This window comes from Vespula vulgaris, chromosome 1, assembly GCF_905475345.1.
Source record: "Vespula vulgaris chromosome 1, iyVesVulg1.1, whole genome shotgun sequence".
NCBI classification, from domain to species: domain Eukaryota; kingdom Metazoa; phylum Arthropoda; class Insecta; order Hymenoptera; family Vespidae; genus Vespula; species Vespula vulgaris.
Genome location: NC_066586.1, coordinates 12,959,987 through 12,976,430, shown reverse-complemented (window position 1 = coordinate 12,976,430; position 16,444 = coordinate 12,959,987). Strand labels below are relative to the sequence as shown.

The 16,444-nt window shown below is 38.3% G+C and overlaps 1 protein-coding gene across 4 annotated transcripts in view; it reads left to right on the top strand.

Moving 5' to 3' along the window:
- Positions 1-16,444, top strand: part of LOC127066225 (ubiquitin carboxyl-terminal hydrolase 48-like) — a 64,901-nt gene that overhangs the window by 14,560 nt on the left and 33,897 nt on the right. For all 4 annotated transcript variants that reach the window (XM_050999719.1, XM_050999711.1, XM_050999702.1 and 1 more), the window contains exons 12-15: positions 3,036-3,143; positions 5,274-5,380; positions 14,797-14,927; positions 15,732-15,851. In XM_050999719.1, coding sequence (XP_050855676.1) covers positions 3,036-3,143; positions 5,274-5,380; positions 14,797-14,927; positions 15,732-15,851 — 466 coding nt within the window. The remainder of the gene's footprint in view (positions 1-3,035; positions 3,144-5,273; positions 5,381-14,796; positions 14,928-15,731; positions 15,852-16,444) is intronic.

Here is a 16,444-nt window from a genome sequence, read left to right as displayed (position 1 = left end):
TCACAAAATTTTTTTGGGATTCGCTGGCAAATATGCCATAATATTCTTAGAGTATTAAAGTTAAGAAACTTTTTAATTTTAATATTGTATTATGTATTAATATAAGAATTATTTAATACTCGTTAGGAAGATTATAAAATTTAAAAATTGATAGAGTGTAGTCAACTATCGAGTTCTAAATCATGAAAAACTTAGGACAATTTATTCGTCAAAGGAATATTTAATTATTAATATATCATATTGTCTCTTAATATGCGAATGATACGGTACTCATTCGACGGTTCATAAAACTTCGAAGTTGGAAGAGATTCGAGGACGTTTAGTCAAATACCGATGGGAAGAGCGTTAAATCAGGGAAAACGTAGGGACACTCGCCTTCCCCGTTCCTGCCTGTCGGAAGACAAATGTCATTGGGAGAGGATCGTGTGTTGGAGAAGGAGGTCCTTTTCGGAGGCTTTCGCCATAGATGCATGTTCTCTTATGGCGGTAAATCAAGGCCGGTGATATTAAAAGGCCGCTTATACGCGAAAACATAAGATTTATTTCTAGGAGAAAGGAAAGGGTAGAAGGAGGATAGAAAAAGGATAGAAAACGATATCACAGACAGAGCTTCTGGCACGTGGATGCTTTCGAATCAGACAGAGAAAGAGAGAAAGAGAGAGAGAGAGAGAGAGAGAGAGAGAGAGAGAGAGAGAGAGAGAGAGAGCAAGAAGTATGTTCGTTGAGGGTGTTGGTGAGTGCGAAAGAGAAGGGTGAGACATACAACTCACCCCTACGTTGTTCGAATAATCGTGCAGCTCTCCTCGAGAGCGGTTTGTACGAGCTAATATCGGACCACCGCAGCGTCGCATACGCGTCGGGGAAAAGAATTCGTATCGTTGGATCTTTTCGATCTCTCTTTCTTTTTCTTCTATTATTCTTTGTGGCTATTTGTCTGATCGAAAAAATATAACTGAGTGTACGTATAAAGAAAAAGATTAATGATAATAAAATAAGAAAAAGTTATATAAGAAAATATTTAATTTTATATTATAATAAAATATAAAACTATATATATATGTTTATATATATATATATAGTAATAATTAAAAAAATATTGCGACGATATTTAATATGATCATTAGTATTTCTTGGAAATAAAAGGACATATTAGGCTACATTCGAGTTAAACGAGTTTCATTCGTAAAGGATCTCGTTCTACTGTGTATAGAACAGGATATCGTTCTCGATAGGTGGCAATAAAATTGAAACCACAACGATCAACTTCGTTTTTCTTAAGCCATTGATATCAAGGTTCAATTCGTTTCGAAATTATCGACGTACATATTTTACGAGAATCGAGTCGCGATATTATTGCGGTCTCAATGACGGCTTTGCATTTTCCTTGCTTAACATTACTGATCAATCGGAAATAACAGTAAACGAGATTCGAAGGCTGTTCTATCGTTTTTTTTCTGTCTTCTTTTTTTTCTAGCTTTTTTCTTTTACTTTTTACTTTTTAATTTTTTAAACATGTTTTCTAAGCTTGTCTATAGAAAGGTCTATAAGCGTCTCGGATTTTCTCGATTTACGTTTTATCGAAGAAGCTTTTGTTTCGAAGCTTTATTATCTCTACGATCGAACTTTCACAGGGATTCTATAACCGTCGCTATCACCAACATTATACTGCATTCGAAACGGAAACGGAATTCTCTCTTTTCCACTTCCATTTCCGTGATCTCCAGGGAGCAATAATCGTTGTGGCGCGGAAAAATTCCGCGACAGAAGTTAAACAAAGCCTCGAACGAGAGATGGAGAAACAAAAAAAAAAGGAAGAGTCCGGTTGTGTCCGGCTGAGTTTAGTATAGTGAGAGAGAGAAAGAGAGAGGGAGAGAGAGAGACAGAGAAGGTTAGAGAGTAGAATATATGTGGAAAGAGAGAAGCACCGACAGAGAGAGCTTGTCCCGAGTCGGATCGTAATAAGGGTAACTACCCTCCTACCGTATTCTCTCTTTCCTCTCTCTCTTTCTGTGTTCTCGCCTGTTTGAACAAGGCTCATAATTAATACGCATATTCGCTTCTCGAAAACGCGCTCGAGGGTTCGCCGGGACATTTTTAAACGTTTCAGATATTTGCACCTCATCCTCTTTCGTTTCGATCTCTCGTTGCTTGTATATCATACTCTATATCATTGTCTCTCTTTCTCTTTTTCTATCTCTTTTTCCTGATCTAAAAAATTTCTTTTTCTTTCTGTTATATTTTTTTAATTAAAAAAAAATCAACGTCGTATAGGATCATTCTCTCTCTCTCTCTCTCTCTCTCTCTCTCTTTCTCTCTCTCTCTCTCTTGATCGGCAGGTCGTACCTGGCTCGTTTGGCCAGAGATATCCGTCTTTAAGAGCATTATCCGGATAGTCGTCTGCTAGGGGATCGGCAAAAACCGTCCGCCCCCTCATGGTATGTGAAAAATGATGCACAACCCCAATCCCCAAACATCTCTACCACCACCACCATCACCACCACCACCACCTTTCTCCCTCGAAAGTCCCGACGGAAGCCGTCGCTGTCGCCGTCGCCGTCGCCGTCGCCGTCACACACTGACATCGTCGTTCGACTCTCCTCTTCTCCTTCTCCATCTTCTTCTTCTTCTTCTTCTAGTTTTCTTTCTAGTTCACAAACCAGAAGAAGATTGTGTCAAGCAAAGAACTTGCAGATCTGTCCAGAACGATCTGATCTTTTAAATTTTCTCGTTGAATGTAATAATCTATTTTCTATACGTTATGTTCTCCTCTCAATCGGTCAATGATATTTCTATTTTCTTCGTAGTTTAATCAATGTTAGAAATAATTAGAATTTCTAAGGCAATAGTTACTTCGTTTTGGTTTAGACTTAGGTATATAAGTTTTAATGTTACGTTAGTTAAGTTAATTACGTTTTTTAAGTATCTCTCACAACAGATAAATATTCAAATAACGAATACACTATTTCTATTTTCGTTTAACAAAGATCGATCTATTTCTCTATTTCCTGACAATCTTTCCTTTTGAATTTTTCCAGATACGCTGAAAGTTACTCGAGGACACCGCCATCGTCTATCCAAAATGCCGTTCTATTGTGCGAGCCGCATAAAGGACTATTGTATCGGGCTTCCATCAATAACGAACTGTAAGTATCGCTCAAGGAACGATATTCTTTTTTTTGTTTCTTTCTTCCTTTTTTTTTTTTTTATTTCGTACGCATAAATCAAGATTGAAATACGTATTTAATTTGATCGGACTTTTATTTAATTTTTTATTCAAATATTTCGATTCGAAAAATTAGCCTAAAAAGTATCGAAAGAGAGTGATCCATTGTTAAAATGATCAAAGAACGTTCGGTACTATTCCGTAATTACTTGATCAAAATTTTTAAGGAAGACTCATTGAATAATTTGTAAATATAATAATAAGAGAATATTCATCGAAGAGGAAAAAAAGAAGGAGGAGGAGAAGAAGAAAGAATATTATGAAGTGAAAATGCGTGACCTCTTGACATGTCTTTCCGTCCCTCCACGACGTTTTCAGCATCCGGACGAACCGCCTTTCTTGGTTCCGTGTACCATCGTACTACGTTTGCTTCGAGCCAGTGTAACGTGATGGATACGCGAAAGTGTCACCCACACGCCCTCGAGGCCAACGCGCCATCATCTAGTGCGTCCCCTCTGACCATTATGCTAAACCATTGTCCACTATCTGCCTAAGATAGCCGACGGCTTAAGTCATCCTTCTCCTTCTTTCTTCCTCTTTACCTTTTCTCGAGACCGTTAAAAAATCATTTTTCCCTTCTCCCTCTTTCTCCCTCTTCCATTACCCTCTCTCCTTTTCCCTAACTCTATCTCGTTTTCGAACTCTTTGGGGTTTGACAATTTGATATTTTCCAAAATCTGTCTGTGATATATGTGACCTTATCTTTACAGTGATACATTAATCGACAATTTTTAATAATTGTCTTACAACGTGTTCTTTTTTATTCTTTCATTATTTTTTCTTCTTTTTAATATTATTCTTGACACAAAATGAATATTAGGAAATTGGACAAAATTGGGGATGTTAGATGAATGGAAATAAGATTAGAAAATTAAGTCTTTTTTTCGTATTATCTCCATTCACTTTAATCATGATGGAAATATTTGAACGATAGAGCTAGAGATATTGGTAGAAAATTTCGAGAGTATGTGATGGTCACGATCGAGGAGGCGTGGAAAACATTAAAAGATTTAAGAACGGCGAAGGGAGTCATTGATTGCAGCATTAAACATTTCCTTTTTTTTTCTTTTTTTTTCTTCACCATAAACCTTCCATTCTCCCGTTCATTCGTTCCCTCCCCTCTCTCTCTCTCTCTCTCTCTCTCTCTCTCTCTCTCTTTCTCTCTCTCTTTCGTCCTCTTTCTCCGTACAGCGACTATTATTCGGGCGTTAGGCAAATACACAGGAGAGACGACAAGCTCGTCCACGCGTTTTTGTCCTCTGAAAATTCAAATGAGGCAGCGCAGCATATTGCGCTGAATCGAAATTAATGTCACGCAACTAATTATCGCTCGTGAGAGTCATCCTCGTCTCTCTCTCTCTCTCTCTCTCTCTCTCTCTTTCTTTCTCTTTTTTCTCTTCTCTCTCTCTCCCTCTCTCTCTCTCTTAACTAACGTTAGAGTAACTTTCTTGACATTTGGAGAATTATGATACACTTAGGTCGTTATTTTCGCAGACATAAATATCTCGAGTTATACGTGTTCACAATCAAACAGACGAATTTCGAATTTCCACGAATTCTCGTATAATTGAAGAAAGCAAATTCCGAAATGGTAGCGAAGCGACTATGTATACCTTAGACCTGTTTACAGAGAATATTATTGATCTCTTGGCATTCTGAAATTCCTAGGCGATGCGAGCCTCAGAAACCGCGCCAGGATCGGCTGCACAATTGTAGGACAAAAAGCGCGGAGCTGCGGACCCGCAAGAAATTTCTAATTTGCGGTATAATTAAGGGAGACGACGCAAAAACCATCACGGATTCAGCCTCGCTCTTTGGAAATCGCGAATTCTACCTTGCCGAGTCTGCCTTCGGAGTCGTTGCACTTTACCTTCGATCCTCGTTGTTTCCACTTTAATCGACGATCTAATCTTTCTTATTCGCGTTTTACCATTTTTCTTTTTTCCACTCTGTTCTTCCCTACGAATTTTCATTTCCATTTATTTATAACTTTTACTTGAACGTAAATTATCGTATCTATCAATTAATTCATTGACAACTTGTGTTTCAGATACAGTGTGGTTACTGCCGAGGAATGGTCGAAATTAACTCAGTTCTACGAAGCCGATCATGTTATTACGATCCAAAAGATCGGTTCGGATTTTAAGACTCAGCCAGGTGAGTAAAGAAAGTTTTAACAAATGTATGATTATGTACTTTGAAAGAAACTTTGAGAACGTTTTTTGATCGATTGATAGATAGATAGATAGATAGATAGATAGATAGATAGATAGATAAATAGATAGATAGATAGATAGATAGAGAGAGAAAGAGAGAGGGGGGTGAGTTAAGGAGGTAGAGAGAAGGGGAAGAAGGAATTTTAAGAGACTCGCCACCCCATTTAAATCTCTTTCCCTCCTCATCGTGTCATTATTGGTCGGTTGCTTTTGCAAGTGGCGCTTTTTCTGTCGGTTAATTTTCAGGATACTTCTTAATTATAATGAAAGACACTCTCTAGGATCTGTTAGGGAAGTCGAAGGGAGAAGGGAGATTTATGTAAATCAACTGCTAATGTCTTTTGGCATTATTCCTTGGCTTAAGCTTCGAGAGTGAATGAAAGTGAGAGAGAAAGAAGAGGAGTCAGTTAGAAGGAAACCGTTTATAGCTACTCGCTTATACTCCTGCGTTTCCTATACACTGTGCTTGTCCGAGAGGCAATATGGGGTGACAGAAAGAAGAGAGAGAGAGAAAGAAAGACAGAGAGAGAGAGAGAGAGAGAGAGAGAGAGAGAGAGAGAGAGAGAGGGAGAGGGAGAACATTGGTAACGATCCGACGAGGGACGATCGTTTACATAATGACCCCAGTCGAATTGTACGAAAATGAATTGCCGATAAGATCGAACGGTCCTGTAGCGGAATAAAGAGAGATAGATAGATAGATATATAGATAGAGAGATAGAGTGAGTGAGAGAGAGAGAGAGAGAGAGAGAGAGAGAAAGTCGTTAATCGAGCAATCGGTCTTTGCCTTCGATCCATTTTGCCGCTTAATTGATACATCGGCACGTTATCAGAATGGAATACTTTTTTTTTGTTCGGATTAGAAGGCAATTTTCTCGTATCTGTAATTATAGGCGACAATGGTGGGGAAAAAAAGCAAGTAGGAAGAATAAAAAGAATGTTGAGAATAGGAAAGATTAGAATTCTTTGATCTAAGATGATAAGCATGACTCGTGACTCGTCGTGGCTTAATCTCTAATGTCAAAATATACAATGACCAGTTAAGCTCGTCGCGAGATATTTCTAATAGTAATAACATCCATATGGGTAATATTTTGAATGAAATTATACGTCGATGAGTTAAAAAAAATAATGTAAACGAAAGAAGTTAGAAAAATAAAGAAATAATCAAATGAGCGTTAAAGGTTGTAAAGAATTAATTCCTTGACATGAAATTCGACGTGCTTCACTCGTCATATAATTATTAATAGTCAGTATATTCATATGTATTAATTATTAAAATACTTTTCGTTAATTAATGAAAATACTGAACAAATAAATAAAAGTGATAATCCAACGCAAAAATATACAATGCCGAGTCACGTCATTATACGCACGAACACACACACATACATATATATGAAAAATAATCTGAATTAATACGCCAAGAAATTAAAAAAAAAGATAATAGGAACGAAGTAGGTAAGAAGAACGAATAAATAAAAAAAGAAGAAAAAGAAAAGAAAAGAGAAGAAACGAGCGTTAAAAGTTGTAAAGATTAAAAAGCGAACAAAAACAAACGAAAAGGAGAAAATATAACGAAAGGGGAAAAAAAGAAAGAGGGAAAAAAGGATACGTGGGTTAAGTGAGAGTAGAGAAAAAAGAGGGGTAGGGTAGGCACAGAGTGGCGTGCGATGTACTTTGTCGTCCGTCTGGCAGGCAAATTGGCTTTAGGAAGAGGAAGGAGAGGTGAAAGAGTAAAAGGATGAGGAGATGGAAGAGAAGGACATCCCTGTGGTTTCACAAGGTAGCTACTCGGTTTGTGTTGGCGGCACGTAACACGAAGATCTCTAAACATCCCATTGTCTTGTCCGTCTATCGTTCATGGACTACCCTCTCTTACTGCTTTCCTTTTTTTCATCGACATTTGTCAAGGCACGTTTTCGAACAGTTCCTCGCCGTCCGGCAAGCAGGCAAGCAAGCAAACAGGCAGGCAGGCAGGCAGGCAGGCAGGTACCGCCCGGCGTTCTTGACGGCCGACAATAATTTGAATTGCAAACGTGAACGGAACCACCACGCAGAAGCGTTGTTTCGCGTGGCCAGTTCTTTGATTTCGTCAGCTTATCTCGAAACCTTTTTCGACAACTCGATCGAGTTAGTGAATGGAGAATGGAGATGTCTTCTTGTTAGATTAAAACTTTCAATTCTCCTTTTTTCCTTTGGCTCGTAAGAATTTCCATCTCTTTACGATGCCACGAAAATTCTCTGGACCTTGTCCTTTAAATTACTCTCTTTATCTCTCTCTTTCTCATTCTCTCTCTTTATCTCTCTATTTCTTTTTCTCTCTTTCAACGTGTTAGAGGAAGTACGACGAGTCCAGAACAAACAGACAATTTAGCTTATTTTAAGGGTACGGTTCGTGCTCTCGAATTTGGTGGGTGAAAGCGGTAAAACGAGAGAGAGAGAGAGAGAGAGAGAGGAAGAGAGAAAGAAAGGTAGAGATAGATAGAGAAAAGGGAGGAGGTACGTGGAAGGAGGACAAAAAATCGGTGGTTGCTTTCGGTGACTGATACGGCCCTGACTAACGAGCTTCGGCCGGACGATCGTTCCACTCTTAAAGCCTTGGAGGGTGGTCGTTTCTCTCCATCTCTTTCTTTCTCTTACACTCTCTCTCTCTCTCTTTCTCTATCTTTCTCTCTCTTTCTCTTTCTCCCTCCCCCATCTTCTCCTTCTTTTCTCCCTCTTTTCTGGCGTCTTTCTCGTACACGAGGGCACATTAGGCACCGTCCAACCTCGTATCAATCACCCGACAGTCTGCGGTGCCCTCGTCTAAGCAGCAGCTCAGCAGCTCCTGCCAACTCGTCGAGCACGGAAGGAGAACCGGAGGTGACGCGATTGAATACCACCCTAACCGATGTTGGTCGCTCTTTCTATCTCTCTTTCTCTTTCTATCTCACGTTTTCTTGATGACGATGCCGTCGGAATAGTACCAAGGCAGAAAGAAATGTTTCTCATAGGAGAACACACTCGGTTAATGGTCTAGTGGCAAAAGACGATCGACGACTTAACGAGAAACGTTGATCCGGAACGTACTATGCCATGAGTCTTTTGAAATAGAATCGTTACAGGATATTACGATTATCGGCATCTAACATTTGCTCTTAAGAATACACGCATTTTCGAGATAGATAATTCTCTTTTCTAACGCGTCGTTTTATTATTATCGTACGTTTTTTTTCTCTTTTTCTTTTCTTCTTTTTCATTTGCCGATAATTATACAAACTTAAAGCGTAACTATACTTTCGATCACGAGCGTTTAATCTGTTTAACACGTTCGCTCTATCTCTAGAAACGAATATCTTTTCGTTTAGATGCGGTTTATATATTTCTATATCTTTTTCCTTTATTCCTTTGGCGTAGTTGACGACGCCAAACAGCGTCACTCTCACCACAACAACGTAAACAATTTCGTCAATTGGCTATATCGATCACTTATCGTTTAAGAATATATTACACATAGTTTTAGAGGAAGAAAGAAAACAAGATTTATATTTGAATTTACATTGTCAACGATTAATTCTGAAACGCTTAAGCACTCGAGACAGGTTGGAACGCATTTACGAAACGTTTTCCTCGAAGTCACTCTTTATATGCAATTAAAAGCGATTCTGAAAACTTTGCGCCGTTGCGTACGGTGTTTCGATTCTCCGAACGACGCTCGTAAATATCGCTTAGGCGCCAGGCTGTGCTACAAATCAGGCGTGTCCGTAGCTACGGTACTGTGTCTGTATCGCAAAACCAGGAGAACCAACGGACACACAGAGAGATAGAAACTGCGGAAGAGAAAAAGAGATGGGGATATAACTAGAGCTCGAGATAGAGATAGAGATAGAGATAGATAGAGGTGGTCGGTCTCGAATTAATATTCGGACGGCGATTTAGATTTAGAACACGAATTTGCTGATTAGTTTCCTACAAGGGAGAATGTGGTCGCTTCAGTTGCACTCCTTCAGTTGGACGTTACGCTGTGGTGGTGGTGGTTGGTGGTGGTGGTGGTGGTGGTGGTGGGGAATAAGGGAAGGGAGGAAAGGGAATACGTTTTCGAGTCGAGATTTAGATTCCTGAGAGAGGGTTGGGGTCTTAGCAGGGGTCAAACGCTTCAGGAGAGACATTTGTTAGTTCTCTCTCCCTTTTCTGCGACAAGTGCGCTGGACACGTCTTAATATATGCATCCTATGTAGCAATGAACACGCCTTTATACAAATTGTGTTCGTAGTTTCCTTCTATAGTACGCTATCGTTATTTTCTTCTGATATATTCCGATTGGTTTTCATAACTCGAAACGACGTTAAACGTTAAACGAATGGTCGATATCGGGACATCGTGAATATTAATTTTTCATTTTCGAAGGAATACCTTTGTTGGTGCTTAAGTCGCGATAGGACAAATACACGTAGATCGTTTTCCTTCTCATAGGGCGAAAAAGTAATTTCGAGTAGGTAATCGTAAGAGAAAGGAAGAAAATCGAGCAGGAGATATTTCGTTGGGTCGAATTAGCGTCGAGTCCTAACCGTGGCACACGAACGCTCAACGCTACCCTCCCCATCCTACCTTCTTCTTGGTCCTTCTCTTCTCTTATCCTGCAGGAGATCCCCACTTGTCCGTGCTCAACGAGGGATCCTTTTCCTCCAGGATTAAATGGAGCGCCTAGATGACCGATGCTCGGTCCTGCGGACTCTCCAGTGTGGAATAGGGGGGTTTGGAAAACAAGATAAAACAAGGATAAAGCTCGCTTAGGCTCTATCTACTCTCTTTTCGACGGCTTTCCTCAAAGTGTCACGTGCCTGAGTAAAACAAAAAACTTTGATGGTTTGACTCCGCTCGTTGGTTCCTAGCGAGGATATACATTTTATTTATTTTTTATTTTTTCTCCCTGAAAAATTATATTCTTTCTCTTTTTTCTTTTTTCTTTCGTTCTCTATAAAGATTTGTTTCTTAAAAATATCGCACGTATGTTGCTTCGAACAGTTTATTCTGACGAAAAATTGAACAGTTTTGTAGTAAGAAAGAAAAAGAAAAGACAAGAAAATGAATCAGAATCTCACAATAAGGAATGTTCAGTTACACTCGATGATACTTAAAAGTTCAAAGCACTGACACAACAGCTTAATTAGACATTACGTAGATCGATCTTGTATCTCGTTGCGTTCTTCGCATCAAAAATTGTTTTTCTAAGTCTGTTTTTTCTCTTCTTTGTTTTTCTCCTCTCTCTACGTTTTTTCCCCCGTCATCTTGGAAGGTGTTTTCTGCAGATTCCGTTTGCAGATTCCAGAAGCGACACGCGTAATACCGCATTAAGCTCCGATTACACGTGTATACGTAAGGTTTCGACTTCCTTGCCATCTAAGAGGATTACCTTTCGACTTTGTTGTGGCACTCGAAGACGTTCGTTAGCGAAATCATTATTACCACGCGGTGATCTCTCCTTCCTTTCTTCGACGAAAACGCGAAGCTTACGTTATCCTTAAGTAACTTTCAAGTTTCTCTGTCAAACGAACCGATGTCTGTTTTTACTTCAACCATTCCTTCCTCTTTTTCTGTAATTTTTTATCGTTATCTACGATAAAGAAAAATGGTTTAAATGAATTAACTCGATATTTGTGATATCTATCTTTGAAAGATATCATTTAAAATTCTGATCGGATATTACTCGTGAAACGCTTTTATTTATTTGATTAGTATTTTTATTAATCAATGGTAAATATTTCGTAAGATAAATGATCGATATATATATATATGAATATTTTGATCAATATTCATAAAAAATTATTAGTACGTGATATAAGTAATCGGTATAAGTAATTAAGTCTTAGGATTGGGGATGAGCTTATTCCAAATACTGATTAATTATTTAAAATAGTTATACATTTTTATATTTACAAATATTTTAATTGAAATGCCGACAGTTTTTGTATTAATCGACGTAATACTGACTAGTTGTATAATATTAAATACTGATTATTTATTTTATATATTAATTAAAAATGTTAAAAGGTATTGACCTAATAAATAGTGGTCATTGTAAAATCACGTTTACGATTTATTTTTAGAAATAAATATGACAGAAAAATTTGGGAAAGGATCAGCGATATTTTTCTTTCTTACGTTAACTATATCTACAAGGAAAAGCATCAATCTTTTATTCACGTGTTCGCTCCAGAGTTATGAATGAAAGTCATACGATCTTTTTAATATAATGTCACCTGTCTGCCATGTCTTTTTCTTTTCTTAACGTGCATTCGATTTTGATCGAAGACTTTGCAAAATTTCTGTAAATTAGCTAAATCATATCTGAATGATCATGATTCTTCTCATAGTTCTTTCTTTTTATTTCTTTCTTTCACTTTCTTTTTTTATAAAGAAAAACAATTCCCAAAGATAGCGACATCGTCTTTAATTTGTATAATTTCCAAAAAAAGAAAGATAAATAAAAAGACCAACTACCATTTCATTACAATTTCATTCAATTTTAGAGTAGCCGCACATATATACTCGGTGTTTGTAATCTTTTAATTTTTGTTATGCCAGGTGGATACGAATGTTTAAAATAGATTCAAACAATTAACTGATTAAATGATCGGATTGTAAGTAATCAGTAAGTTTTAAAGATAATATACTATTGTTCGAAGATAATAAAAAAAGAAGAAGAAAAAAATGTTTTATATCTGTCGAATACAATGTTCGAAGAATTTCAAGTGGCACGCGCGTCATTACTTTTACGACTTTCTCAATTTCTAAGCATCGGCCTTTCTTTTTCCTTTTCCCTTTTTTTTTTCTTCCTTTTTTTTCTTCTTTCCTCAGCATCACATTAATCACCTCGCCGGATGACGCGACAGACCCCTTCGGATCGCGTTTCGTGCTCCGAGGCGTTCGCCAACGACCATTCTTGCTTTTCGTCTAACCGTGACGATCGTTCGTTTTTTTTTCTTCTGTTTCGCCAATTTTTACCGTCCACGATGCGCCGCTCCTCTTTTCGTTTCTACCCTAATATAAGTCCGGTCTTTCACGCTTCCGTGCCAGAGTAATTCCCAATATGGGATCTTGGCTTCTTAACTTCTATAGTAACCGAGTGTCCTCTTGATTTGTCGGATATAATCAGTCTAGGATTATATGAAAATTGTAAACATAGGTTTGATTCTTTTCTTTTCTTTTTTCTCACCCTCTTCTTTCCCCTATTATTCTTGTCACATTTTTGATCAAATAATGCATACTATTTGAATTCAAGTTTGAATCTTCGATCTATCTTTCAATTTTTAATGGATACTCTATTCAGTTTTTTTCTTTTTTTTTTCTTCTTCTTTTATAGAATAAATTTTTGGATACTTCAGTAGTTTAATTTCTCTATAATCCAATTTCTTTTTTCGTGTTTATAATAAAATTATACAATGTTCTTACGAAGATGTAGATACTTAATTTATGATGATAATAAAAAAAAAGGAAAGAAAGAAAATGTTTGATATGAAGTTAACATAGATTTTGTGACAGTTATACATAAAATGTAAAAAGAAAAATTAGAATAGAATAGACATTCGATATAAGTATGTATGACGTTAAAATTACATGCTGTCGCGAAGATCCATTTCAAATCGTACGATTTTATCATATCTCTAATCTCGAGATATCATCTTACTCTCTAGTAAGGTTTCGTGGACATCTTTCTCAGAACGATATTCTATCGACAAGAACTTCTCCCCAGACGTCCTATTTCTCTTCTTCTTCTTCTTCTAAACTAGATTCGTTCAAATCGAGATCGGATCGAAGTTGTAGCAAAAGTTTGGTCGTTCACTATTAAGCTTCGATTCCATTCGGCACGAGCCAGGATTCTTGTTGAGCGGCTTTTCCTTGAGCGAGAGGATAAAATCCTTAGGAATCGACCCTTCCTCGAACCCGCGAAACTTCTCCGTTCGATCTCCAGCCAAGTTTTTGCTTCGTTTCGACTACCGTTTATGGTTTGACTGCTCTCCGATGGCACTTTAGGGAAATACATGGTTGCTTAGAGCGAGCAACCGGTGGACTCTCCATTGTGTATCGTTCGTCAATAAACCTCAGTCTGGAGGTTCGTCTAGTTCGAAGTGACTCTTTGGAGATCGTTTATGGTCTCTCGGTATATCGTAAAGTCGAATGTGGACTGATGATGTCTTTCAACGGTAAAGATAAGTACCTAAATAGGTTTCACTAAATATCTTCAATATTAACCTCTTCGCGATCGTACATCGTTACTGTCGACTCGAAATCCTTTTACAGCGAGTCCTAATGTACGAGTTACTTACACGAATTGTAAAAATACTTCATACAAATATACATCTATATAAATATATTGTAGTTGTATTAATTAAGTCGATAAAATATAATAAAATAACGTGGTATTACTAAACGAAAATGGTCGACTAGCGATCAGTACGAACCGACTGAAACGAAAAACGGCGAGAATAACTCGTATCGCAAATGGGTTAAATAAAACGGATTAATAGAAATAAGACATGTTCAAATCCATCGATTTTCATTGATCGAAATCTGTACGACGAAACTGACACGGGTTTTTTGCGATGATAATCCTCATCGGTGGCTCGGTGTCATGGCACGTTTCACGGTCCTTTCGATATCGGTGCTCACGTCGGTAATTAGAAGGCTATGGGGGTGGTGGACGGACATTCGAATTCATTTGGGGTCGACTCGCAGGGTGACTACCAACGTTGATACGGTACTCCTATAGCCGAACCTCTTTCCTTCCTTCCTTCCTTCCTTCCTTCCTTCCTTCCTTCCTACCTACCTTCACCCCCTTCTTCCCTTTCTCCAACAACCCTTGGAAAACTGTCTGAACATGACGTAACGCTCCTGAGAGGCGACGGCCTCCAAGCCGATGCTTTTTGCGCTGTCCGGTGAGCAACAATGGCTGCTTCTTATGGTGCCCTGGTCACCGTATATTATTAATTACTGTATTAATCTCGGCCGCCGCAAGCAATCTATTATACATGGGATAAGAGCTACCATCTCGCCATCAGCGCTTTCCACCCACACTTGTACACGTGGACGCACGAATTAGCGTTGCTCTTCGACTTTATAACTTTCTCCTCTCTCTCTCTCTCTCTCTCTCTCTCTCTTTTTCATTCCCGAGGGTCATCGATCGAATCTAAGCAGCAGTATCAGTATTAGCAACGTCAGAGGCCAAAGAGTTCCTCCCTCTCTCTCTTTCTCTCTCGGGTTAACAAATTACAAATTACAAATTTGAAGGGATCCCTTCGATAAAGTTTTAAGAAACAATCTAATCCTAAGGATAATGAACTTTTACAACTACTTTTTTGTTCGTTTTTGTTTTAGACTCTTGCGCATCTTGCATGTTGGCGAGGGTGGAACAGGAAAGATTGGAGAGTCTCAAGTACGACAAGGCTGTTATATATATAAAATGTGTCGACGACAGCGACGATTCCAAGGCGGAGCTGACAACAGAGGTAATTTACAACGTTTTTCATTATTTTTTGTCGATGTATATCTCGCATTTGATTAACAAAATAAAAGGAAAAAATAAGAATGAGAAAAAAGAAAAATAAATAAAAGAACAAATCTTAAAAGAACAAGATGAAATCTTGAGATTAAAAATATGACAAAATCGTACAATTTTAAAATGAATCCTATCATAACGTTATTTCAATTAACGTTGTTATGTTAGATGTTTGTGCGTGTTCTACATTCTATTTCATTTTATCAGAAAAATATCTTTCGTTATCGCTCGTTCGAGCACGCTTTCTCTCTCTTTCTCTCGTTCAAAATTTCTCATTCGTAGTCCTCGAAGATGGACGACGAAGAATTTTGTTAATGGCCCTACGTGCCGAGTCACCACAGACAGTCTTAGTCTTTTTCGGAACCGGTCGCACCTTTAGTTTGATGCTACTCGATAAGGCGTTATTTTTAGGAATCTAATTTCTTTTATGGTGATGATAACAATAATAATAATAATAATTGTGATAATAGTAATAATAATAATAATTATTAAGCGTTAAGAAGGGCACCTGCTTGCTTCTGTCTCTTACGTTTTTATTTTCCTCTTTCTTCATTTTCATTTCTTTAAGTAGAAGTATTCCCTAATGTAACAAAAAAAGAAAAGAAATATATATATATATAAAAAAAAAAAAAGAAAACATTTCGACGCGTATTTTAATCTCCAAGAAAACTTCTTTTTCTCGTTTCTTCTTTTTTTCTTCCTTTTACAATAGAATAGAGAACCATTAATTATAGTGTTCGAACGCGTGCCGCAGGTAGCCGCCAAGAGACCAAAGATGGACAGTTCGAGACCATCGAGGACAAGAAGAAAAGTTAAAGGATCTCACGAATTGAAAGTGTCGTCTGAGATAACGTTGAAGGAACTCAAAGTTATGGTAAGTAATCTTTTCCTTTTTTTTTCTTTCTTTTTTTATTTTTTATTAAACATTCGATCGGAAGGAAAAACAGAAAGGATATTAAACTCGATTCGTGATTCGTGATTCGTTCGTGATTCGAGACGGCGGACTTTGGCAGTCAGCCACCCCTGAAGGAGAAACTGTGGGCAGTGAGTCCAAGGTAGCTCGTTTGCTCGTTCTCCCATCCCTCCTCCCTCTCGCCCGTCCTGGCCGCCCTGCCCGCCACTGTACCACCCCCTTCTTCCCTCCCCCAAGCATCCCTATATTCCTTGGTCTTCCTTCTTCGGGCCGGCGCATCGCCGGACGAAAGTAGTAAAGCGTAGTTATGGCTGGTTAGCATATGCCTGGGCCCTGGCAGTGTGCTTAAACTATTAAGCGTATTTATATTGCGAGGGCTGGGGCCATCTCCCTTTCTTGGCTTGGGCAACCGGCAAAAAGCCGAAAGAGCATAAACCTCGCGCTAATAACAGGCCTCCGACTTATCCACTCCACTTCACTCCACTTCGCTCCACTCAGACTTCCATCTAAGTCTCTCCTTTTCTCTCCTTTTCTCTCTCTCTTTCTCTCTCTCT